A 26,134-nucleotide genomic window follows, 5' to 3' on the forward strand; every position below is an offset into this window, starting at 1 on the left:
ACATGGGGGAATTTGTGCCGTTATGTTTCCCCAAAGACATGCAGCTCTACTGTATTGTTCAAAAATGACATCATCATCTTGGGCGAAATATCACACAGTTCTATATTGGAAAATGTCATCAGATGAAACAAATCTGGTGTTATATGAGTGAAAATGCGGAATGTTAAGATGCCTTTACAGAGTAGGTGTTTATAAAATTTAAAAAAAAGAAATCAATAGGCTGAAGTTTGATATAATGAGGCTTTGTGAAGAGCAGTGGCAGGAAGAACAGGATTTTTGGTCCAGTGAGAACAAGGTTACAAACACAAAACCAAATAGAGTTAATGCAAAAGTAGGACTAGTAATGAATAAGAAAATATTAACACACGTGAATTACTATGAACAGCACAGTGAACTTATCTTAGCAGAGATAGACACAATATCAAGAGACACAACAATAATATAAATATATATACCCACTAGCTCCACAGACAATAAGAAGATTGAGAGTATGTGTGATGGGGAAAAAAGAAATTATCCAGTTTGTTACAGGAGGCAAAAATTTAATTATTATGGGGGACTGGAATTCAACAGTAGAAAAAGAAAGAGAAGGAAATATAGTACAGTAGGTCAACACAGACTGTGTGGAGAGGGGCGCGGGGGCTGGAAGATGTCTGGTAGAATTCTGAACAAAGCACAATTTAATCAGTGTAAACACTTTGTTGAAGACTAACGAAAGAAGACTGTACAAACAGAAGATACCTGGAGCCAATTCTGGTCTCATACAGATCTTATAATGGTAAGATGAGATTTTGAAACCAGATATTTGAACCGAAAAATCTTTCTGGGAACAGATGTGAACTCTGGCCACAATTTATAGGTTATGAACTGCAGATTAATTAAGAAAACACAGAAAAGTAGGAAATTAAGGAGATGAGACCAGGGTAAATCAGTGTAGAGTGTTCCAAAGGGAGCATTAGGCAAATACTGAGCGAAACTTTGGAAAGGAATAAATTTGGAGACACATGTGCACATGTGTAGGTTTGAAAGATGAAACAATGAGATCAGCAGAGGAAAACTAGGAAAAAGGCACAGCTCAACAGAAATCCTGAACAAGGTACAGCTCAACAGAAATCCTGAAAAAGGCACAGCTCAACAGAAATCCTGAAAAAGGCACAGCTCAACAGAAATCCTGAAAAAGGCACAGCTCAACAGAAATCCTGAAAAAGGCACAGCTCAACAGAAATCCTGAAAAAGGCACAGCTCAACAGAAATCCTGAAAAAGGCACAGCTCAACAGAAATCCTGAAAAAGGCACAGCTCAACAGAAATCCTGAAAAAGGCACAGCTCAACAGAAATCCTGAAAAAGGCACAGCTCAACAGAAATCCTTTCATAACACTTAGATATTGAATTTAATTGACAAAAACAAACCATAAAAATGTAGCAAAAGAAACAGAAAGAAAAGATTAAAAAAGGGAACAGATTAACACAAACTGCTGAATGGCTAAACAGTAATGGCTACAAGAGAAATGAAAGCTATTTAAGTGCACATGACTAAAAGAAAGATAAAATATGTGAGCTCTCTCAGGTTAACTTGGAGTGTTTGATTAATGGTGCTTCCAGGTGTTCTGGTGAGTTGTTGTTTCCATTTTATGCACAATATTTCAACAAGCACCCCAGCCACCTTCTTCAAGTGCTACAAGTTTTGCTGTTATATCGAGATGAACAAGCTGCACCTATGTGCGCCAAAATCAAACATCCCATAAACACACCAACAGCGAATAGGATTATGTGCTGTGCAAACCCAATGTTAGTCTGAGACAGAATTTATGGCACCCAACAAGTACTAGTCATCTTTAAAAAGAGGTCCTTCAGCTCTGTCTTTACATACCTGCTACACTCTGCAGAATCTTCAGAATGGGTTGACAATGTACCATGGTCACAAACAAAACCATTGCAGTTGAAAATGTTTGCACGCCAGGAAGCGAAATTTGATCACTTGTATGAAAAGCCAAGACAAGATGAAGGGAGCCACACTGTAATTAATCTCACCGACAGATATCTGTATGAGGATACAGTTAAGATCCTTGCTAAATGGCTAAATTTTGTTCCCACTCCGAAAATGCTACCAGTAACAGATTACACATCAGCACCATGGAGCATGGAACTGTTGAAGTCTTTCGCACCAGGAGCAGCAGAAGAGGTTCACTGCAAAACCTATAGAGCACTTACTGAGAAAGGAAACTCCCCATATCACCCACTCAGGTTTAGTGGTAAGAGGAACCAGTGGATAGCCCATCAATAACTGAACACAGATCAAACATGAAAACAGGAAGGTGTGCTGACCTGTGAAAAAAGCAGCAAAATCGGAACAGTAAACAGTCCAAGCTCAAGATGTGGAACATCGAATGCATTTAAATAGCTGTGGCGTTGTGGTTATCTGTTCACGGTGTTGGACTGTAGATAGGGAGATCCATGTTCAAATCTCCCCTGTGCTCTGTATTCCCCCCACCACCACCACCACAAAATTAAAATTATGACCTGTCCGTCCCGGCACTCACGAATCTGCTCACTGTATTCAAATTTATGTCTGTTTCATGGTGTAACGTCCACTTGCAACAGCAATGTGTAAAGAAGGGACCTCCAGATGTACATATCTCCTTTATGTTCTACACTTGCACTTCCTGTTTTCATGCCGTGTCTATGTTGAGTTTTTAATGAGCTACCCACTGGGCCATTTTATCACTAAATCTGAGGGGCAGTTTCCCTTGTGAGGTCCCACAGCTAAGATCCAGTATCTCCAAGGAAGAAAGTGAAACAGTGAGAAATCTGTGACAGGACAAGGAACTGTAGTTCTGTTAGCCGACAAGGGCAACACTATGGTCCTAATGTAATGCATGGACTACAATAAGATGATTTATCTTTTGAATGACATTGCTTGCAGACAGACAGATGCCAATCATAAGAATAAAATCAAGAGGAAAATGATGAAACTTCTCAATGAATCAGGTTTGCCATTTAACATGGTTAAGGGTCATAGAACACAAGTGCTGATGCAATCATGACTATATGGCCTAAGATACAAAAGGAATGAATTCTTTTAAGAATCCATAGTAAGTAATATTGGTGCGGCTGATAAAATACATCGCATTCTGAGCAGAAGTGCTAACACCACATTCGCAACTCCAGTTGACTGCGGATCCAGGATATGGAATTTGGTCAGTTTCGATATAATCTCCCTCTATACAAGATTCCCATTTCCTGATTCCTTGAAACTAATTGCAGAGAAGACTGACAATTGTTTCATAGAACTTTCTTGACACATTATGACATTAACTTATTTCTTGTCGAACAGAAAGTATTATGATCAAACCGACACCGTGGTACTGGCCAGTCCATAATCGCTTGTCATAATGAACCTCTACACGGAACACTTTGAAGCAAAGGTACTACAATTTGCAAAGTTGAAACCAACATATTTCTTTTGGTACGTGGGTGACACATTTGTAGTGCGGCTACATAGAGCGGAAAAACTTTAAGAGTTCCTGGAATTTTAACTTCTGTCCCTCACATTATACAATTCATGACAGAACTTAAAAAAGCACACCAGTTATCTTTCCTCGATGTGTTAGTTGATAAAAGAATGTATGGATCCTGGGGTCACAGTGTACATACATGATCCAGCATAATGAATAGTAGGTTACAGAAAGGACAAAACATCAAAACAAACTGACAAATTCATTGAAAAACACATTGAAAACAAAAAAACCAAAAAATATACACACTATTACATATCATTTACCGTATGCCCTTTTCTTGGTTTTGAACATAACACCTTACAGATGACCATGCATTTCTCCAAGTAGCACACAAAAGTTTCCATCACTCAATTCTGCATGTTCAATGGGATCTCCTCTGCAACTATACGAATGCTTTCCTCGAGTTCAGTCACACTGTAAGGACATGTAGCAAACACGCGAGTCCTCAAGTATTCTCACAAGAAGTTGTCAGAGTAAGTCAAATTGGGTGCCCATGCAGGCCAACAAATGTCTCCAAATTGGAAACCAATCAACCAGGAAAATAACGCCACAAGACATTCATTGACTGGTGGGGCAGATGAGCTGTTGCACTGCCCTGTTAAAAGAATCATGTTGCTGTTGTTCAACCTTGGAAAGAGGAAGTTATTTAACATTTGGATACAATGATCACTAATAACCCTAACTGTACGACCATGAAGGTCCTCAAAATAACAAGGATCAATGATGCCAAACAATGCCGTGCTGCAGCACACAGTCGCATATTCTTAGTGAAGAGATTTATCATACAGCCAATAAGGGTTACTTTGGTTACATAGCTTCCTGTACCTTAATTCTGTTTATCTACACCACGGCTAGATGAAAATGGGACTCACCTGACATCAATGAGTTGTGCCACATCTGTGGCAAGGTGAGGGTTTGCTGGGCAACTTTACCTTGTCTGTTTAGTTCCTGTACAACCTGCAATTCATATGGATGGAAGTGCAGGTTCTTATTGAGGATGCACTGCAAGGAATGATCTGGCATTGTTACCACCAAGGTGTCTCTGGCAGCAGAATGCTGAGGACTTTGGATGAGTGGTTGATACCCCTCCTCTACTCGCTGCACTGTCAGCTGTGTCCTTCATTGCCCCCGACTTTTTCTTTGCACAAGATCCATTATTCATGAATTTTTGTATCCAACACACAATTGTCTGATGATCAGGGACTTTCTCATGTTGTCTCAACTTGAAGCGGCAATGAAAGAGTCACTGAATTGTGATGTGAGGCTTATTAATTTTTGGAATATGCCTCCAAGGAGAATGCTCCATGCCGTGATCTCCGCAAGGTCATAATTACAAATAGCTGTCCATTTTCAATGCAGCCCCCACATCAGCAGTTTGCACAAATGCAACAGCGACACCACACTATGTAAATTGAATCCTAATATTCATTCTGGTGGACCCCATAGAAAACCTACATCCTCTGACCTCTCACCTCCGTACCACAAGCCTTCATCATTCATCACAAAAAATTTGGTGCTAAGGGCTGGTCCATAGAGCTCTACCACTTCCAAAAAGGAAAGCCTCACTGAAGAATTACAACACCAGTCAACAGTGTTATAAAGGACTGGGTGCTAAGATTGTCAAATTGAAAGGGCACTGCAGTCTAAATCAAGAACATCGGGAAAAGAGGTCGAGACTGAGACAGAGGAAGGGGGGCCACAAATCACTTACCTACCCTATGCAAGCCCAATGTCCAGAAAGATTAGTAGACTCCTATGGAAACTTGAAATCCACTGTGTATTGCTCCCTTCTGTTTAGACAGAAGGTTTTCTTTGCAATGTTAAAGGAAGTTTAGGTCTCCAAAAGCTGGGTGTGTACCACATTCCATGCACAAGTGGATTGTCCTACATGGGGTGGACTATCTGAACAATTAATACAAACAGTGATCTTTATCTTTCACACAGGAAACCAAGAATCGAGTAAAAAAACTGAGACAATATTCCAAAGGTGTATACACTATTATGACTGAGTTATCACACAGACAAATTCAAAATTTTAATCTGTAGTGCCTCACTGATGCTTTATAAACTCCACATAAGTCGTTCTGTAGTCATTAGCACACCTAGACTAAGGACACTGTGGAAAAATGCTTACCCACAAGCCAGTGACTTATTGCTTGTATGAATCTTCTAGCCGGCAGCATACAATATGTTATAACTGCATTCTTTATCTTTTGTGATACCGATACAGGAGAATATCCTACTGTTTTGTCCCTTTCACAGACTCAAGCCAAACAAGACAAGACAAGACAAGACAAGACAAGACAAAACAAAACGAACATCATATACTCACCTACAGAATGACCATGTCGAATGCGCCACATATGAATATCTAGGTGAGGATCATGTCCTCGTCTCAGCTCCATTCGTTGTTGCAGAGCCAACAACTGTGAACGCATGCACTCGTAGCTGGCCAATTGTATAGCTTGCAGCCAAGCATCTCTCTCTCCCTGAGAATATGCTGCTAGATGCTGACTCAGGCCACCGTCAAACACTGCAATAAAAATGAATGCAGAGTATAAGAAATCAAAAAGTCGACTAAGAAAAACTAAATATTACAAGGAGAGAGAATGGTTAGCCATGATTTACCTTCAATAAGTGAAATTATTAGTACTGCTGATATAATCACGTAATGTAGAAAATATTAATTTCAAAACCTTCTCTGTTCTTTCTTCACACACACACACACACACACACACACACACACACACACACACACACACCCCTCAGATAAGGGTGATGGATTATCCTCACTGTTTTTCTATGTAGCCATCAATTACTTTGTGAAGATTTAGGAACAGGAAAATCCACTGAAAGTAAAACCTGGAATAAAGCCCTGAATAAGAAAAACTGCAAGAAAACTGAGATTATGCCCACGAAACACCAGTGTAGAAACAATTCTCCATAAATAGCAAAAAAAAAACATTGCACTGCAATTTAAATGTGTTTTTGTTGTGGTCTCTCCATACTAATCTATCCTTGCAAGCCTCTTCATCTACGAATAACTACTGCAGCCTGCATCTATTTATTATATTCAAGCCTTTATCTTCCTCTACAATTTAACCCCCCACCCACCCACTTTGTTCCATTACCAAACTGACACTTCTTGATGCTTCAGTATATGTCATATCAATTGATCCCTCCTTAAGTCAAATTGGGCCATAAATTACTTTTTTTCTCTCATATTTGATTCAGAACCTAGTTAAAAGATATACCCATCTGATCTTTGGCATACTTCTGTACCCATCTGATCTTTGGCATACTTCTGTAGGTCCAAATTTCAAAATAATCTATGCTCTTCTGCGTAAAGTGTCGATTGTCATTTGACTTTAGTGCAATGAAATACTCCATACAAATACCTCCGGAAAAAGACTTCCTAATATTTAAATTTATGTTCTATGTTAACAAACTTCTCTTTTCTGCATTGCAATTATTACTGTATTCCCAAAGCTTGAAAGTATTTTGTGTATCATACATCTTGCACACCAGTTGGATGTTCTTTCATAGCTGGCTTTCTCAATGACCTCAATAGATCTGAGAGAATGTTGTCTACTAAAGAGACCTTATTTTGGGTTAGGCCTTTGACTGCTCTGTCAAATTCCCCTCACAATACCACATATTCATCTACGTTCGTTTCCCTTTCTATAATACTGACTTAAAAGTTCATTTCCCTTTTATTGCCCTTCTTCCAACTTTAAGCTTTCACTTCTTACCTCAGTGCTGGCTTGTCATCTGAGCTCTTGACATTCATACAGTTACCGTAAAGCGGGGTGACTTTGAACGGCGAGACGACTTACAACAGCAATTTAGCGTCTTTTTTTAAAATAAATGCTGCACTCTAGTGTGTAAATATGGAACTGAGGCCAGAGTTGTTAAATATTGCCAATAACTGATACTCTCAGATGATATGACAGTCGATATGAAATAACATTGTATACCAATCCCAGAAAATGAAATAATTTTCTGGAAATGTAAGTTCCTTCACAACTGCAAAAACAATTGCCTATTATTAGAAGCATTTTTGAGGTTATAATTTGAAACGAGTTTTTATGGACAAGGTTTACACTTGAATGAACATGTACGGAAAGCATAAAATGTTAAATTTATTCTTTAGTGACATAAAAAAATAAGATATGAAGGCTTGTCTTTCAAGGGGTGACTTTGAACAGCACCTTCCCTATTCTTTGACACATCAGCTCCATGGAAAACATGTGTTAGTGAAGTTTTTTTCAAAGAAAAGTGTGAATTAGTGTTGGACATATTATCACTGATGATGACATTACACTTATGAGGAAATGGCATTCCAAGATGGAATCAGATGGAGTTTTTTTGTCTGGCCTAATGTTTCCAATGTAACAGATATTAAGAAAGACGACATTTGTAGGATTCTACCTGATTCTAAGGTAGATAGAAGGGGAAGGCTTCATTTTGAGCTTCAATTTGATGTCTATGACATCTGTTAGAGTGGACACTCTTTTGTGGTAACTTCCTTTGCTGTAGTGTGTTCACAGATGCAATTCTTTAAAATGTGATAACTTTTTTTTTTCATTTCTTTTATTAAAGTCATACAGACTGATTTGAAAAGATTGTTTTTAAGTTTCTTATTTCATAACTAGCTCAGTACCCATTTCAATTACTAGAAACATTAACCGTAATCATATGAACAGTTTCAGGTGATTAAAGAAAACTCATAAAAATGCTCAAATTTTTCTAAATAAGTTACTTTCAAAACTATATTTATATACAAAATATTATGCTGTTTCATATGATAGTCATGTCATTTAACAGTAATTGACATGACTCCCACAGAATAGGCAAATGTTTCCATATTCAAAGTGACCCCAACCCATGGTGTGAAATTGAACATCGAAAAATTTTAAAAAATAAAATAAAATAAACTATGCATGGGGGATAAAAATGTATAATCTGTTTTATAATATTCCGCAACACCTCTTGCAACTTCCCAAAAAGTTTCATGTCAATATCTTCAGAAGTTTCTGTTGAATTTCCAAAAATGAATTTAAAATGTTCAAAGTCATCCCACTTTACAGTTCCTACAGTGTCACATTTGTCACCTAACCATTCCTGCTTAGCAATTTTATACTTTCTGTAGGTCTCATTTCTTGAATGACTTTATTCCCTTTTGCCTGCTTAATTTGTTGCAATTTTTTACATTTTCCTTCTGTCAATTTAAATACTTGGGAGAAATCATCAGGCAATTTTTAATTCGGTCAACATAAAACAAGGAAAGGTTGTCAGTCAGTAAATATTAAGATTCAACTCTGTAAAACTTTCACTTTCCCAAAGCTACTTACACTTTCAAAACTGTTCCAATTTTTTTTTTTTTTAAGAAGAATAACTGATCAACTCCTCAAAAGTGGAAGGAGGAATACCACAACTTACATAAATAAAAAAAATAGTTTGATGACGTTTGAAGAAACTTCCCCAATGAATGCGTCTACAGAAATGTTGACCCAGTCACTAGTACAAAGGAAAAAAAAAAAGGTAGTAATTATATCACATCTTTCATCAGCTGAAAATCAGGATCTTACAACAAGCAGTGATTAGGAAACTTGGAAAGGAGATGGGAGGACAATATATCTACAAAGTCCAAAAATATCTCAAAGTAGCTCAACCCAAGATAGCAGATACAGAAAGCAAAGAGGAAATTAACATATTCTTTAGGAAGCAAAAATTTTTGGTGGAAATGACAGACACAAAGTCTATAGAGTCTGCAGATGAACTGAGAAAATGACTATTGGAACAAATGAAAATGTACTGTGCTGGTTACAATAACCCGACAGTACAGCCTTCAGAGATAAAGTTACTGCGGAAAGACTTAATTAGTACACTGGACTATGAAAGAAAATTCTTATTTTTGTGTCTCTGTCCTTCAAAGTGTTAATTTGTGTGGTGTATTCATTTTAGTACACACTCCTGTTGTTGGAAGTGATTATCTCCCACATTATCTCCTCTCTCATATTGGATAATTCTCAGACGCAGGCACAACTCCTTTGTTAAGTTTTTAGAAGTTTTTTAGCACAGTAGATCTGACTCACTCAGAAAGGTCAGTATGTGCAGCCCATGCTGCAAAAGGTAAAGAACCATAATTGTAGGACTCTCATAGCAGTAAAATCTTTTCTTTTGTCAACAGGATTCATTATAATAATAACAACACCTTGTTATACATGGAGAGATTTAAAAGTTCTTTACCTATAACTTTCTCAGAAAATATGCTTATCACACGTGCATTACGAGCGCACAATAATGACTTCTTCCTCCTCACACATTTAATATCGACAGTGGTGTTACGTGCTGGTAGGAACAAGAAGACGGTGTGAGGGTTAATGTGTTTCTCCTAAAATATGATGTAACCTCTCATTGATGCTAATAAGGGAAGTACAATACAATGACACAACATTTTTCAGTGATGCTTTTTTCAGGCCATTTCAGTAAGCCCAATAAAGTTACTTACATTATGTCAGCAGTGGGTAGCAGTGATTTCAAAGAAATAGCAGGGGATTTACATGGGGCTTGCCTTTCATGACTGAACAGTTGTTTTGGAACAATTAGAAGTTGGGGAGTGGCTATGGCCAAGAGTACATCAGTTTTGTTGTTTCCTTCAGTAAGTGTTAACTTACTTAGATGATGAGGTTACTTTGACATGGATAATACAGAATCTTTTGTAGCTGCTGGATATAAAAATAAATCTTCACTTTCAATGGCAAATACTTCATACCTCAGAAAGTTGTCATACTACAACAATAAAAGGGTTCTTTATCTTCTGTGAGAGCATATAACACAGTCAACATTGAGACACAACATTGTATAGTGGAAAGAGCATTTTTTTAATACACTAATGTAATACAGATAGTACATTCAAGAAGTACCATATGCACAACAACCAGCGTTCCAAGTGATTAAGGTAAGGTGATATACTTTACTGCTACATCAGTAATATGTGCAAGAATGAAAAGTCAAAGTTGTGAGTGTCAAAGAATAGTAACAAAGTGAGGTGGATCCCTAGTTTTGAAGCACTGCGAAGTTGTGATTAATAAGTATATTTAAAAGTGAATTCTTCATGCAGATTATTACATATTAAAGAATATTTGTATGGAATACAGTGATGCTGAACACTCAGTATAAATTGTTCCCTAGGATTAGGACTTGATATACTTTCACTACAATATGGGTATTACTTTCACACAACCATTATATTGACTCACTTAACAGATGTACAGAAAGAAAGTAATCAAAGCTTAGGGTGGTATTGTACATGATTACAAGAATTTGATTAGAGACGTTGACTCAGCAGCTCTTTAAATGTGCCTGGGCACCTTTAACCTGATAACCTGTAATACATTCCTGATAACATTGCATAAGAAAGATGCAGTTTACACGTGATGAAGTTTGTCTTAAAAACCTAACTATTTGGCACCCTACTCTCAGCACTACCTTTTGAATAAGACTGGTAATGACCTCTCCCATGGATCTTGTAATCCTATGAGATGTATCAATGGGAGACACCACACTGTCAATAAATCTCATTACACACACGCTCGGTGGGATTACTGCAAGCTACGAAAAAGACAGCAGCTCTGGCCACAGGGTGATGGCCCATCAACCGAGCAATTTAATGTGAAGCAGCCTCAGTTTGATGCTCACTTCTGTTTGGTAGCTATTACATTCCTCTCCACAGCTGACTGAAGTATTGATGAAGATTCAGCACTAGGGTAGTTACTCTTTGGATTGATAGTATTACAACAGGGGCTGCTTGGGGTCTGAATATAGTAACTTCTGTCTACCCCTATTAACCCTTTGACTGCTATGTGCAACACTGGCGGTCACACCTCGTTTGCTGCATTGTTGTGCCGCTCGTCGTGTGCTGGGTGCTGAATGCTTCTGGCACACTCACCACGCGCAACGCTTACAACACACTCGCTGATTTTCAGCCTTCTATTTTTTTCTGGTCTTTGGAAGAATTGGGGATATTTATTTACAATATTTACACTTCATTTTCTTGGGTGGTGCATTTTTATCATACGAGGTGCATTCAAGTTCTAAGGCCTCCGATTTTTTTTCTAATTAACTACTTACCAGAAATCGATGAAACTGGCGTTACTTCTTGACGTAATCGCCCTGCAGATGTACACATTTTTCACAACGCTGACGCCATGATTCCATGGCAGCGGCGAAGGCTTCTTTAGGTGTCTGTTTTGACCACTGGAAAATCGCTGAGGCAATAGCAGCACGGCTGGTGAATGTGCGGCCACGGAGAGTGTCTTTTATTGTTGGAAAAAGCCAACAGTGACTAGGAGCCAGGTCAGGTGAGTAGGGAGCATGAGGAATCACTTCAAAGTTGTTATCACGAAGAAACTGTTGCGTAACGTTAGCTCGATGTGCGGGTGCGTTGTCTTGGTGAAACAGCACACGCGCAGACCTTCCCGGACGTTTTTGTTGCAATGCAGGAAGGAATTTGTTCTTCAAAACATTTTTCGTAGGATGCACCTGTTACCATAGTGCCCTTTGGAACGCAATGGATAAGGATTACGCCCTCGCTGTCCCAGAACATGGACACCATCATTTTTTCAGCACTGGCGATTACCCGAAATTTTTTTGGTGGCGGTGAATCTGTGTGCTTCCATTGAGCTGACTGGCGCTTTGTTTCTGGATTGAAAAATGGCATCCATGTCTCATCCATTGTCACAACCGACGAAAAAAAAGTCCCATTCATGCTGTCGTTGCACGTCAACATTGCTTGGCAACATGTCACATGGGCAGCCATGTGGTCATCCGTCAGCATTTGTGGCACCCACCTGGATGACACTGTTCGCATTTTCAGGTCGTCATGCAGGATTGTGTGCACAGAACCCACAGAAATGCCAACTCTGGAGCCGATATGTTCAACAGTCATTCTGCGATCCCCCAAACAATTCTCTCCACTTTCTCAATCATGTCGTCAGACCAGCTCGTGCGAGCCCGAGGTTGTTTTGGTTTGTTGTCACACGATGTTCTGCCTTCATTAAACTGTCGCACCCACGAACACACTTTCAGCACATCCATAACTCCATCACCACATGTCTCCTTCAACTGTCGATGAATTTCAATTGGTTTCACACCACACACTCAGAAAACGAATGATTGCACGCTGTTCAACTAAGGAAAACGTCGCCATTTTAAGTATTTAAAATAGTCTGCATTCTCGCTGCTGGCGGTAAAATTCCATCTGCCGTACGGTGCTGCCATCTCTGGGACGTATTGACAATGAACACGGCCTCATTTTAAAACAATGCACATGTTTCTACATGTTCCTATCTCTTTCCAGTCCGGAGAAAAAAAATCGGATGCCTTAGAACTTGAATGCACCTCTTAATGTATATAAAAATAAAAATGTTTGCAATGGTGATACACTTCTACATTCTCTCAAAACTAGGTTTAACAGTTTTTTATTGCTAATTTGTTTGTGAAAAGTTTTGAAGCACTGATAAGCACAAAGAGTTGCATTGCATTTCTTACAGCACAACTTAGTCTGTTTCCCAACACCATTTCGAGCACAGACCATGCATGTCTTTTACTTTTCCCACTGATCTGATAAATGTGTCGACACGTTTAGTCTTGTAGGGTACTCTTGACATTTAGCATCACCTGCTCTCTTGCGATCTACGTAAAAAGTTGCAAAACTTTCTCTAATTACACTGAGATGAAACTTTTAGTACTTCACTTTCCGGTATAAGCAAAAGGCAGTGAACACTGTACCACTTAGATGACTTCCGCATATTTTCCACTGTTTTTATTAGCATGTCGCTTCAGTTGACTAGTCCCATTGATTTATTGTAATCTATTACCACACATGGTTTCATTTTCGGATCATCACTCTTCCGATCTCTTTCTGAAGTTGGATGCATTTCACCTTTGTGGTACATTGACAGCTTCCAGACTTCCTTCTTGTCATGCCACTTCAGGGTGATTAGCTTTCCTGATTCTGAAGACTGGAAAGTTATTTCTCCTTTCTTCCGTTTCTCCTCCATTACTCGCATTTCCTTCCGTGTTCGCCTAACTGTACCACATGAGTTTGGAGCTCTATCATACAACCAACAACAGATCTGGGCTGGTAGACCAATTGCCGACAAACAGTGTATGTCCTTTCTCCAGGTAAGGTTGGAGTAATTTGGCTACTGTATTTCTAGACCCTCCCATACCATGATTATCACTGTCTGTCTGTGTGCCAACATAAACGATAAAATCCAGTACATAATTTGTCTCGCAATCACGAATTACGAGAATTTTAATTCCAAACCTACTTCTCTTTGCTGGAATATATTGCTTTACTTTCAGACGTCCTTTGAACAGCATCAGAGATTTGTCTATAGAGAGTTTCTCATAAGGATAGAAAGTTTCCTTGAATATTTTCGGAAAATGTTCTATAATAGGCTGAATTTTTGACAAGTAATCCCCATTTAGGGACAAAGTGTTGCAGTAAATTCAACATCAAAGGATCTGTAGACCAATATTAACTCAGTTTTACCTTTTTCACTCCAGCCATCAGAAAGGAAGACACTGTAAAAACATACATTTCTGACACGTCTGTGTCACTCCACTTTTTTTATTCTAGAATTTGTCTTTGGTTTGCAGCTGGCTGATCAATACATATAATACTTATTTGTTTTCTGGCAAATCATTTCAACAATGCCTGTATTTACAAAAAGTCTAAAGAAAGAGAGGCAGCTCTCACTTTCACTGTGCTTCTTTGGATTTATGTTTTCACAACTCCCTTTGTTTTCTGTCATCCTTGTGGGTCGCTTTGCGTCTTTATTTGAAGATGATGAGCACTGAATTGAAGTACCTGTAGTGGACTTCCTCTCGATGTCATAGGCTTTGCACTAGTAATTACACATGGAGATGAATGAAAATCAAAAACATCTGTAGATTGTAAACTATTTGTAAGAGAATCTTCTTCATCTGAATCTCCGTCTATTGGTGAGCACAGCGATTCTTCAGAGTCACTCTCCATCAACATCTGTATTATCTCTTCGAAGGTGGGGAGCTTTTTACATTCCATCAAATTCCATAACTTCACTACACAAACACAAGCGAATAATAGGCAACTGATGTTTGAACCAAGAATAGAGTCTCACAGAAAGGCACAAAACTACAGTTCACCAAAAATCTCAGTAGCATTATCTGTTGTGTCTAAAGCAAATCATTCGTACAAGAGCTGTGAGGGCCTGCCAAAAGTGCTGACATCAACTTCAAATGTAGTCGTTTTTCGCATACTGAAACACCATCTGTTGCGGTTAGAGCAAACAATAAGATGTGGCGAGAGTCCGCTAGTAGCGCTGCAAACAAACAGACGTCTTATTCAAGTGAAGCTAAACAACAGGCGAGCGAACATCTCAGAACTTCTACAGCAGTCGGCAGCACCTGGGGCACAGCAGCGCTGACCTGCTGTGGTAGTCAGCCGCACCCAGGGCACGGCGCACTCCGACTGCTGTAGCAGTCAGCCGCAGTCGAAGGGTTAAGCTGTACTTCAGCGGTTTGTGTTATCACTGGACCAAGCGATTGCTATTAGTCTCACCTATGAAAAGTTTCCATCACTATAACTCAAGTTGTGTTAACTACCAATTTTCTTCATTTGTGGTCCAGAAAAATTGAGATGAACTATGTGTCATTTATTTTGCTTCAGTATATGCCACAAAGTGTTTAATAAATGGCTTTTGTGAGTTAAACTGGGGACAACAAAACTGATGAAAAGGAATTTCCAATGAAATCTGAGAGCACAGCTAACATGGTTGTGATATTTTTTTACTTTGGTAACAGCAGGTTAATCAATACAATGAGTTGGTTAAATGTCTGACCAGTTTGGTTCACCAGCAATCACAACCATTACCAGCTATTTGGGCTTTCCAGTCAGGTATTAACACACAAGACGGCTGAGATTTTTACCACACAGAGTTAGCACTACATTTCCAATCAAACGACATTCAGTGCCCACAATGGCAGTGGGCTCTTTTGCTATTTGCCAACCCCCAGTCGTATTAACCTGAGCAGAAATTGATCCCAATGTTGTAAACTTCAGTGTTACTTCTTTCGGAGATTTATGCTTTGCTAACACAAAGGTTTTGTACTCAAATGCTTGTGGTTGCCGCTAAACTAAAAATTTTGCTACACTGTAAATCAGACACGCGCAGCTGTGCTTCACAGATCACATATCTTCAAGTTTTGAGTAGGAAGCACAAATTTGTGTGTTCCTGTGTGTATTGTTTGCAGGAAGTTTAACTACGGACATTACAATTCCTCTTGCCACTACTACAAATCTATGAACAAAGACCTTTTGCCTGTCAGATTTTTGAAATTTCTCAAGCTGCCCATCAAACATTTTCCAATTGTCCATGATGGTCCTGAGAAGGATCAACAAAGTGCAACAGGACTTTTCTTCTGAGCCTAAGACGGTAAATGTGACCCATTCAGTGAGGGCCCGCCAGCCCCATTCTGCTCCACCTCATGTGGTCCATAGGTGCCCAACCCATTTTTTTTTTTTTTTTTCGGTCACTGCCAAGTTTTCTTGACTAGTTTCACATTATATCTGCAGTGGGATTGCCGTCATTATGATGCCAAGTGCTGACAGTGTTTTAAGAGGGGACACAGTGGAAGAATATCAGAGTGCAACACACAGCCAGCTGGATTTTTCTATGACCCAGATCAACAACAATGCGGATAGTGCTTGTGCAGTGGCTTCTCGGAAAATACTATATATGCAGAAATCAGGAATGTATGTTATATTCTTATTGACACAGGTGTGTGTGTGTGTGTGTGTGTGTGTGTGTGTGTGTGTGTGTGTGTAAAGAGAGAGAGGGAGAGGGAGAGAGGGAGAGGGAGAGGGAGAGAGAGAGAGAGAGAGAGAATCAACGTAATTTAGAACAGTTCATCCACTTTTGAACAAGGTGTATCCCAAATTTTAGGCTTATGGGCATCATAAAAATCCACTGTTAAGGCCAAGCAAAGCTCTTTGTGAAGTAGAACCAAGTTAACAGGACACTGTCTTTCCTTATGTTAGTCAATTTGTCTGCAGAAAATATTTTTGGAATTGACACCAATTTGGCTTTTGGTTTTTCTATTCAGCATACTGTTAATACTACCCTGCCTTCAATGCCGTGTGAAAAACTTAAGACATCTTAGGTTTCCATTTTACCCAATTATTTCATACTGGTCTAAGTCCAGCCTTGAACTTTCCTGGCACACACTGTTTTAAAACTTTCCACAGTGCCACGTTTTTTAAATCCAGCCAGATTCCATTGGTCCTTAGTGAAACTGGAATTATACAGGTATGGAACAATAACAGGTGCTTTCACTTTGTTCCCTTTTGTCACTGGGTCTCTTCCTTAGTGGCCTGGGAGCACTTTAGCTCTGTGTGGTGGAAGAGTTCTATTGGTGGAAGAGTTGAGAAAAATCTTGGGCCTGAATACTCCTTTTGGTCTTTACGAGTATAATAAGTTGCCGTTTGGCACTGCATGTGCAACTGCTATATTTCGTAGGGTTTTAGAGCAGTTGATAAAACACACTGTCTGGATAGCATCTTGGGTACAATTTTATAAAATGTTCATTTTTTTTTTTTTTTTAATCTCAAATAATTTACCTAGGAAACATCTTTCATAAAGCTGGGTTACAGCCCACATGGGACTACATCAAGGAGATCGAAAACATGACAGTTCCCAAAGGACTTCCACATGCTTCTTGATAAGATTACCTATTGAGATCATTTTATACCTCAGGCAACTTCTACTGTCTACCTTTAGAATCAACTACGTCACAATGATGTTGGCTTCCAATGGTCTACAGCTTAACAGCAAGCATTTCAAACTCTGAAAACTCGCCTGCAGGCAGTCCATTTGACTATGTATCATCAGCCTAGGTTACACCAGTTTTGGCAACTGATGGCTTCCCTCCTGGCATCGGAACTGCCGTTTTCCATAAACTTCCTGACAGCTGCGAAAAGCATATAGTGTTCATTTCCTTACCTTAAATCAGGATCAAGGTCATTATTTGTAAATAGAGAGGAATAGCTGGCTATCATTTTCTGAGTACATAGATTTACAGAAATATGTTTCATTTGGTTACCAACGACTAGCCTTTAATGTTTCTGTCTGAGCCCGAAGTTAGACCACCAAAATAAACATCTCACACTCTTCATTGCTGAGCTTTACACTTATCCAACGGCCAATACTTCACGAATTATTGCCTTATCAACATCATGAAGCATATGTCTTCTCCAGAATCCCTATGAGTCAAGACTTGGAATCTGAGAGACAGGAAACTGAATGTTTTCAGGTTGCTTCCCACATTAAAAAGCCTTTGGAAAACTATCCAATAAATTCTAGCAATGTCACAGTGGCATCATGGCAGCATCCTGTAATGTAGGGCGTTTTCCAACATATACGAAGAGGATGGCCAGGCATAATGCAGCCTTAGCATCCCCAGGCCTCCACAGGTTCACCAAGGCACTGTGCTTCTGATGTTCAAGACTGTCGAATTGGGTGCTCCAGCTCGACCATCAGACCATCAGTCTAGGAGCCTCCCACATGCAACAGCTCTTTCACCATTATGTGTACTGGCCACGAATGGACTATGACATCACACAGATGTTGGATGATTGGTTAGCCTGTCAGGTACACCAACCAGCATCTCCAAAAGTCTTATCCCCAATTGCTAGAATCCACTCAACCATGGTGCCATCTGCATGCAGAGTTTGCTGGATGTGTGCCCTCTTGTCTGGACATGTATCTCTGAGCAGACTCTGGATTGGATTTGGGGGACGATTTTGGAACGACAAGGTCATCAACTAGTTCTGGTTGTGGGCGTGTGGTCGTTGCTCCACAAGCATTGGAATCAGCTTTGGTTGCAGCATCCAGGCTAGACAAACTCACCATCCAAGAGGAGGAGGAGGAGATTAGTGTTTAACGTCCCGTCGACAACGAGGTCATTAGAGACGGAGCGCAAGCTCGGGTGAGGGAAGGATGGGGAAGGAAATCGGCCGTGCCCTTTCAAAGGAACCATCCCGGCATTTGCCTGCAGCGATTTAGGGAAATCACGGAAAACCTAAATCAGGATGGCCGGAGACGGGATTGAACCATCGTCCTCCCGAATGCGAGTCCAGTGTGCTAACCACTGCGCCACCTCGCTCGGTACCATCCAAGAAGCTACTGCAGTAGAGGCTACTCTGCACTGTGACCTCCAGCATATTTCCATCTGGTTTCTCCATCTCCTCTGTGCCTAACACTGGAGGCTCTCATAGAGCTCAACCACATTCCACTGGTGGAGTCACCAGTGCTTCTGGCACTTAACCTCAGTAGCCAGCCTGTTAGTTTAGTTCACCTCCAGTCATGGGCCAGAGCATCAATGCCCCTGAAGTACCAGCTACCAGCTTGGACTTCATTTGGTACTAGCTTGCTGCTGCCAGGCAATCCTCCCACTGCATCAGGCAGGTGTTTTTTCAGCGCTGTGTGGTCATTAAAGGTGGGGGGGATATTGTAATCCTGCTAGATGTATTAACGGAGGGACATATTATTGATAAATCTGGTGGATTAACTGCACACAGTGAACAACAGAACATCACCAGTTGGTGCATCACATAGGACATCAAACAAACATCTACTTTTAAATGCATTCAAGATTCCCTTCACCACACTACTAGTGAATATTCTAGACCATCCTCTCTTGTGGATACCGCCTTGTTGTAGCACTGACCATGCAGGTGAAGGGGCTTAGGTGTTCACAAGAAGCTGAAGGCTATGCCAGCTTTACTGCAACTGCTGGTGAGGTCTCCCATGTCAGACTGGTCTCAGCAGACAAATCACATGAGAAGTGCCCTACAATGCCCCATCTCTTGCATATCAACTTCCATAGTCCTCCTCCAGTTCCCCCAGGTACCCAGCCCAAGGTGTGAATGCGATCCATGCCAAGAAGTGTGTGGTACAAGGGATGATGTCATTAATGAAACCTTAGGGATATCGGGCAACCTCCCTGAGTAATAAGTCTTGTGCTGCTTGGTGGACTGTGGTGTCAACCAAATAAATCCCCAACTCTCATGGGACCAAAAAGGAAAGCACAGAACAAAATACAACAAAAACTGAGGGTCATGATTAAACCTCAAACACCCAAAAATTGGGGTTGGAACCGATGGAAGCTATTTCCATAACTGGATTGGATGACAGACCAGTTCAAGAAGTAGAAATTGTCACTGAGAAGTTGGACCAGGTCATGATTAAATATTTTTCTGTGGTTTAGAAGAAAAAAAAACTTCTCAAGGAACAAAAAGAAAAGAAAGGTAAAGAATGGCTCCCTAAATTCTAAATGGAGGGAATTCCTAAACACAAACAGAGGGACTTCCTAACATAAACAGAGGGAGAACTTGAATCTAAGACCTCCAAAAAACCAACTTTCCCAAAGTAAAGGGGATAAACAGACCCCTCCTACCTCTAAGACAGAGAACAAGGGGACAAGGAAGGAGTCTAATACTCATACTTCTCACAGTAATCGGATCCAGAAAAAGGAAAGGCAAGAAACGGGAAACCAGACTTATTGTAGTATCATATCAGTTTTCAGAATGTAGCTTAGCCAACAGGGATATCCAGTGGTCAACACAACCTCACAGAAGGTGGAGTTCACTCTTTTCTTTGAGAAGACTGGGGAGGACTCCAGGCCCAAATTCAGGAGGGTTGGTCTGGACAAAGGTGCTCTTATCTTTGCCTGTGATGGAATGGGAAGAGAGAACTGGCTTAGGAAAATGGTGTCCCAGATAGCTCACTGGAACGAGGCAAAGTTGCTGGTCAAGACAACAGCCCTGCTCTTCACGACTGCAAAGATATCAATTTGGCCACTGAAACTGGAAAGGATATAAGCAAGGGTAATGGAATGCAGGTGAATTAAAGCAGGCAGTTTAGGAATGAGACACAAAGTAATGGATGACTTTTGTTATTTGGACAAAGTAGAGAGGATATAGAATGTAGACTGCTAATGGCAAGAAAAAGCATTTCTGAATAGCAGAAATTCTGTTAACATCAAATATATATTTAGGTGTTAGAAGTCTTTTCTGGAGGTATTTGTCTGGAGATTGTATAACTAAAGAGGAGGTATTGAATAGAATTGGGGAGAAAAGAAATTTGTATATAACTTGATTAAAAGAAGGGTTTGGTTAATAGGACACATTCTGAGACATCAAGTGATCACCAGTTTAGACTGAGGGAACTGAGAGATGAATACAGTAAACAGATTCTAAAGGATGTAGGTTGCAGTAGTTATTCCAAGATGAAGAGGCTTGCACAGAATAGAGTTGCTTGGAGGGCTGCATCAAATTAGTCTTAAAACTGCAGACAACAGCAACACATTGAAACCTATTAAAGATACTCCTCCAATGATTCTGCTCAAGAAAGTACAGATGCAGAACCAGAAGGTCTTGACAGAGAACTGTAAGATAATCAACCAAGAGACTGCATCTGATGGCCAAACCCTTGCAGTGGAAGTCAGTGAAAAATCCCTGAGAGCAATGCAAGAACGGGGTCTACAATTGTACTTAGGGTTCTCGCAGATTACTATCAGGATAATCATACACATCAGAAATGACCGTGTTGGTATTTTAGAAACGTCTAGTGTTCCAGATAAACCTACAACAAAGTAAGCAGGCAATTGCCATTTCAAGTTGTCTTCTGGTAAGACAGGAGGTGGACGTGGCACTAATCCAGGAGCCCTACCTGTATGAAGGGTGCGTTTCAGGCCGTGGAGGAACTGAGGCAAATTGATTTGCGCTAGAAATCTAAAGAACTACAGAAACTTGCATTTGTGTCAACAACGGAATTTCATTCATGCTGACTGTGGACATTTGTTACAGGGACTTGGTGACAATCAGGATGAAACAGCGTGAGGAAGAATCTGTATTGGCCTCAGCTTACCTTCCTTACAAGAATGGACACTGGTAGACACCTGCTAACAGCTGACTGTACAACTGTTAGTTGACTGTCATGCCAATACCCACAACATTGAAAGTAACTTGGAAATTTTGAATATGGATAGAAAACCTATTTTTCAAGAACAGAAGGGAAAAATTACATAACTTTTGGGTCCATTCTAATTGATAGTTGTGTCGAACAACAGCACACTGCGTTGGCACTATCCTTACCAGACCATGTGTATATTAAGTCTGAGTTTGAAATTGGAGTCTTAGGTAAACAGACTGGGATTCATATAGGAAAGAACTCACACTTACATGAATCAGAACTTCGATATGAAATCTGGTAGATCTTGAGGGAATGGCAGACAAAGTGAAGTTCTTTCTGCAATCCCAACTAATTGAAGTGGTACTCAAAGGAAGAAGTATGGTAAGTATACAAGGAGAGCGATTGAGATGCTAGATGTGCTCCTAAAGACTCACTTCCTTTAATGTACTCTGGCAGATAACAGAGCCCAAGAGTCAGTCCCTGATAGACACTGGTTTACAAGTAATTAAAGGGAGAAATGGGGAATCTGTTGCAGAATCTGTTAACTTAAAAAAATAATAATAATAATAATAATTCCAGTGAGCGGTGGGAATGTTTCAACCATTCAAGTCACCAAGCCCAGATGGACCCTTTCCAGCTCAACTGCAAAAAGCAGGAGATGGATTGATTAGATTCCTGTGTAGCTTGTTTATGGTCAGATTAGCACCAGAAACCATTCTTAATGCTTGGAGAACAGTGAGGATTGTTTTCTGCCCAAATCCAGGGAGAACTACCGGTAAGCATATCAAGGCTAAGGATATGAGACTGATTAGTCTGTCCACCTTTCATCTAAAGAAATTACAAAACCGGTTAAATGCACACTAGGGAAAAGAATTTAACTGAGTTTCCTCTACATGTAAAGCAATATGTATATCGACCAAGCAAATCACATGAACCAGTGTCGCACCAACTTGTGGAGAAAAATCTCTACATTTTCAGGAAATTGCTCTCCGTGTCTTCCTAGATATTGCAGGGGCTTTTAGCAATACAACTTTCAAATGCATGGTTAGAGCTACAGAAGGGCACAGCACTGAGACAACCACACGCAGGTGGATTAATACCATGTTGTATAGAAGAAAGGTAGACGCCACCACGATGAATAGGAAAATGGTGATCAACACCACCAGAGGATGTCTCGCAAAAAGCAGTTTTGTCCATAGAACTGTGAAACTAGTGGTGACTGGACTCATTGAAGAGGAAAATTCTAGAGGCTACTTTTGCCAAGGATAAACAGACAATTTACTCAAAGTAATACTAAGCAAATTTGCTAGTGCTGTTAGAACAGTGGCACAATGTGCACTGAACATTATGCAAAACTGGCACAGGAAATTGGATCTAAGGGTCAGTCTCACAAAAACTGGTGTCACAAGCTTCTCAAAAAAACTATCAGTAACAAAACTTTCACGTATCCCTCACAAAAGGCAAAGCAAAAGGTACTCTTATGAGAACTACAAGGGCCTGTGTTAAAAACTGGGGTCTAAACTCCAGGACTAAGTACTGGATATATACCACTGTAATAAGAGCTTTGATAAGTTGCAGGCCAACAGTATGGTGGAATAAAGTAAAACAGAAGGTGGCTGCTAAGGAACTTCGCAAGGAACAACTGCAACAGGTGGAATTAGCAGCACACCTACTGCTGGGACAGAGACTTTGCTGGACATGCGCCCATTACACCTTTGATTTACAGTGGAGATGGTGGCAGGAACATACAGGTTAAAAACTGGAAGTAACTGGATACTTTTAGAATATCCAGAATCTCACACCAATATACTGAGTATTGTAAATACAGAAACGGTCAGAGAACTGCTGGCTGACCCAAAATAACTTCCAGCTGCTTCAATAAACCTTCCAATGCAACAGCTGGAAGAAGGAAGCAGTGGGAAAACAAACCACAATACCATTCAGGAGACAAAGTCTGATTTACAGACAGATAGAAAAGATAGGAAAGCACTGGGGCCGGGTCATATGGGAGACAGCCTACGGTAAACTAAAGAGAGCAACCTCTCTTGGGAAGTTGCCCATGGAATTCCCGGCAGAAGTGCCTGCTATCAAAGAGTGAACAAAGGATAATTTGCATGGGTGCTACAAGTACTGTAGCATCTACATCTATTCAGACACCCAAGCAGCACTGAAATCTCTATCAGCTCCTGCAACGAGATCAGAGATCATAGCAGAATGCCACAATGACCCCGTGAGACTAGAGCAAAGCAACAGTGTAAACCTGGTGTCCATGCCCGGTCACCAGTGAATTAATGACAATGAACAAGCTGACAAGATGGCCAGGACAGGAGTGAAATCTCCATTCACTGGAGCAGAACCTGTCCTAACTGTTACATGGAGATGGTGAAATCAAAACTACATAGCTGGATCAGGAGGCAGCATGTAGAATATTAGACTATGATCCAAAATAAAAAAATATGGCAAGTTAATGATGCCAAAGCCATGTTTCAAGAGAAGTTCTGTAAGTTCTGTAATCTTGGATAGGAGACAGATTAAACTAATAGTAGGACTAATGACTGACAATGGTTCCTTTAAGAAACATGTACACACAATGCGTATGCAGAAAGGAACCCATATGTGTAAACAATGTGGTGAGGGGAGGGGGATGAAACCAGAACACATCTAATTTTCCAATGTGAAGCACTGAAAGTGAAAAGAACGAATATTCGGGATATGAATTCTTGAAGAAATAATGTCTAATAAGGAACCAGTGAATGACCTCCTAATACTCTTCAAGGGTATTGCTTGGTTTTACTAGAATCACAGGGAGCAAAACTACACAACACACTTAGTTTTGGTATGGGCAATAGTGGGGTAAGACCACTGTTGGTTTTGGCTCCCTGTGCAAATCAAATCAAAATCAAATTCCAGTCCATATATGACAAAAATGACCTGGCTACCAAATTGCATAATTTGAGAGAAGTATTCTGCAGAAACAGAATTTCAAAACGCAAACCAAAAATGTATTAAGAAGGAAGATAAACCATGATGAAGTTAAACAAGGAAAGAAAAAACAGGACATCAGAATGCCTTTAATGTTGGCCACTATCTGGCTAGATCAGATATTTTGCTGATCACAGACGATAGGAGACCTATTCCATTAAATAAAGAATCCCAAGATTGGGTATGCCATGTGGCTAAAATATGCATTATGAAAGGAGCTGCAGATATATAAGGCAGATTCAACACAATATTTCACACCTATGTACTTTACATGTCAGTTGCATTTACCAAGGTCAGGAGATGAAAGTCAATGACAATGGTGCATAACCTAAACAACTAACTTTGATGTAAATTTGAAAATATGAATGTGTAACTGATTTATAAAGTTACTAAGAAAGAACTCATCATGGGAATGACTGCCATCGACTAACTTTTGTACAAAACCTGTGGAGACCAGTGACGCATCAGGAGAATCCTCCTTGGAAGACACCTTAAGTACCCGAAGACATTATGTTTATACCACATAAAACCACTTCTAACCTTAACAGTGACCCCAGGTGAGTGAAGAAGAGGGTCCACAAGTTTCTTAAGGTATACGAGAACCAGCTGAAGCCACTCATTGTTTATGAGATCTCGTAGAGCTACCAAACTGCAATGATGTTGACTGCTGCGTTTCACTCAGTGTTCAAAATAATATCAGAGATCATCTATGGAACAGGGCTGCTGCGCAGGAGAATTCATCAGCATACTCATCATGAAGTAAGAGCTATATCTGGCCACCACGATTGTTGAAATAGACTTCCTGGTTCATGTTCATGGCAATTTCAATGAGTGGGCACCATTCACTGTTTAGAAAACACCCCCGAAATATCACAGAGCTGCCTCCAGACTGAACCTTACATTTCACACACTGTGGGTAAACACCTGATTGGGCTCTAAATGCACTCAACATTTTGCCCTCTTTGAAAAATGGTAAAACTGTGTCTTGACAAACTACAATACACTCCTATGACTGCCTAGTAGCATTCCTACAGCATCTACAGTGCTCCGAAACAACCAATGTGCTCTTCTAAGGGGGTGACCAATATTTCAATCAGCAAGCTTATTACATGATTAAAACTGGAGTCACTATCTTTCTGGGCACATTCTCTCTCCATACCATTCATCAGTCTAGCAGTATCTGAAGCTCTACTGCTTAGAGGTATAGCTGCAGTCCAGTGAAAGATACAGACAAACACAGTTCTTACTGTTCAGCAAATGGCAACAATGTACAATAACAGAAACACAAAGCAGAAATAGATCTTCAGGGTAAGAAATTTAAAAACTAATCCCATATGGGAGATACTCTTGAAAGTATTGAGATTGTACATAAAATTGAAGCTCCCTGGCAGATTAAAAAATTCGGGACCTTTGCCTTTCGCAGGAAAGTGCTCTACCGACTGAGCTACACAAGCACAACTCACAACCTGCCTTCCCAGCTTCAGTTCTGTCAGCACCTTGTCTCCTGCCTTCCAAACTTCCCAGAAGCTCTCTTGCAAACCATGCAAAACTAGTACTTCTGTAAGAGAGGATACTGTGGAGATACGGCTTTGCCACAGCCTAGAGGA

The 26,134-nt window shown here is 40.1% G+C and overlaps 1 protein-coding gene across 5 annotated transcripts in view; it reads right to left on the reverse strand.

Annotated features, from left to right (window-relative positions):
• The window catches only part of LOC126480847 (inositol polyphosphate-4-phosphatase type I A), a 250,991-nt gene that overhangs the window by 168,756 nt on the left and 56,101 nt on the right, over positions 1-26,134 (reverse strand). For all 5 annotated transcript variants that reach the window (XM_050104201.1, XM_050104200.1, XM_050104199.1 and 2 more), the window contains one exon: positions 5,852-6,052. In XM_050104201.1, coding sequence (XP_049960158.1) covers positions 5,852-6,052 — 201 coding nt within the window. The remainder of the gene's footprint in view (positions 1-5,851; positions 6,053-26,134) is intronic.

Source organism: Schistocerca serialis, chromosome 5, assembly GCF_023864345.2.
Source record: "Schistocerca serialis cubense isolate TAMUIC-IGC-003099 chromosome 5, iqSchSeri2.2, whole genome shotgun sequence".
NCBI lineage: Eukaryota > Metazoa > Arthropoda > Insecta > Orthoptera > Acrididae > Schistocerca > Schistocerca serialis.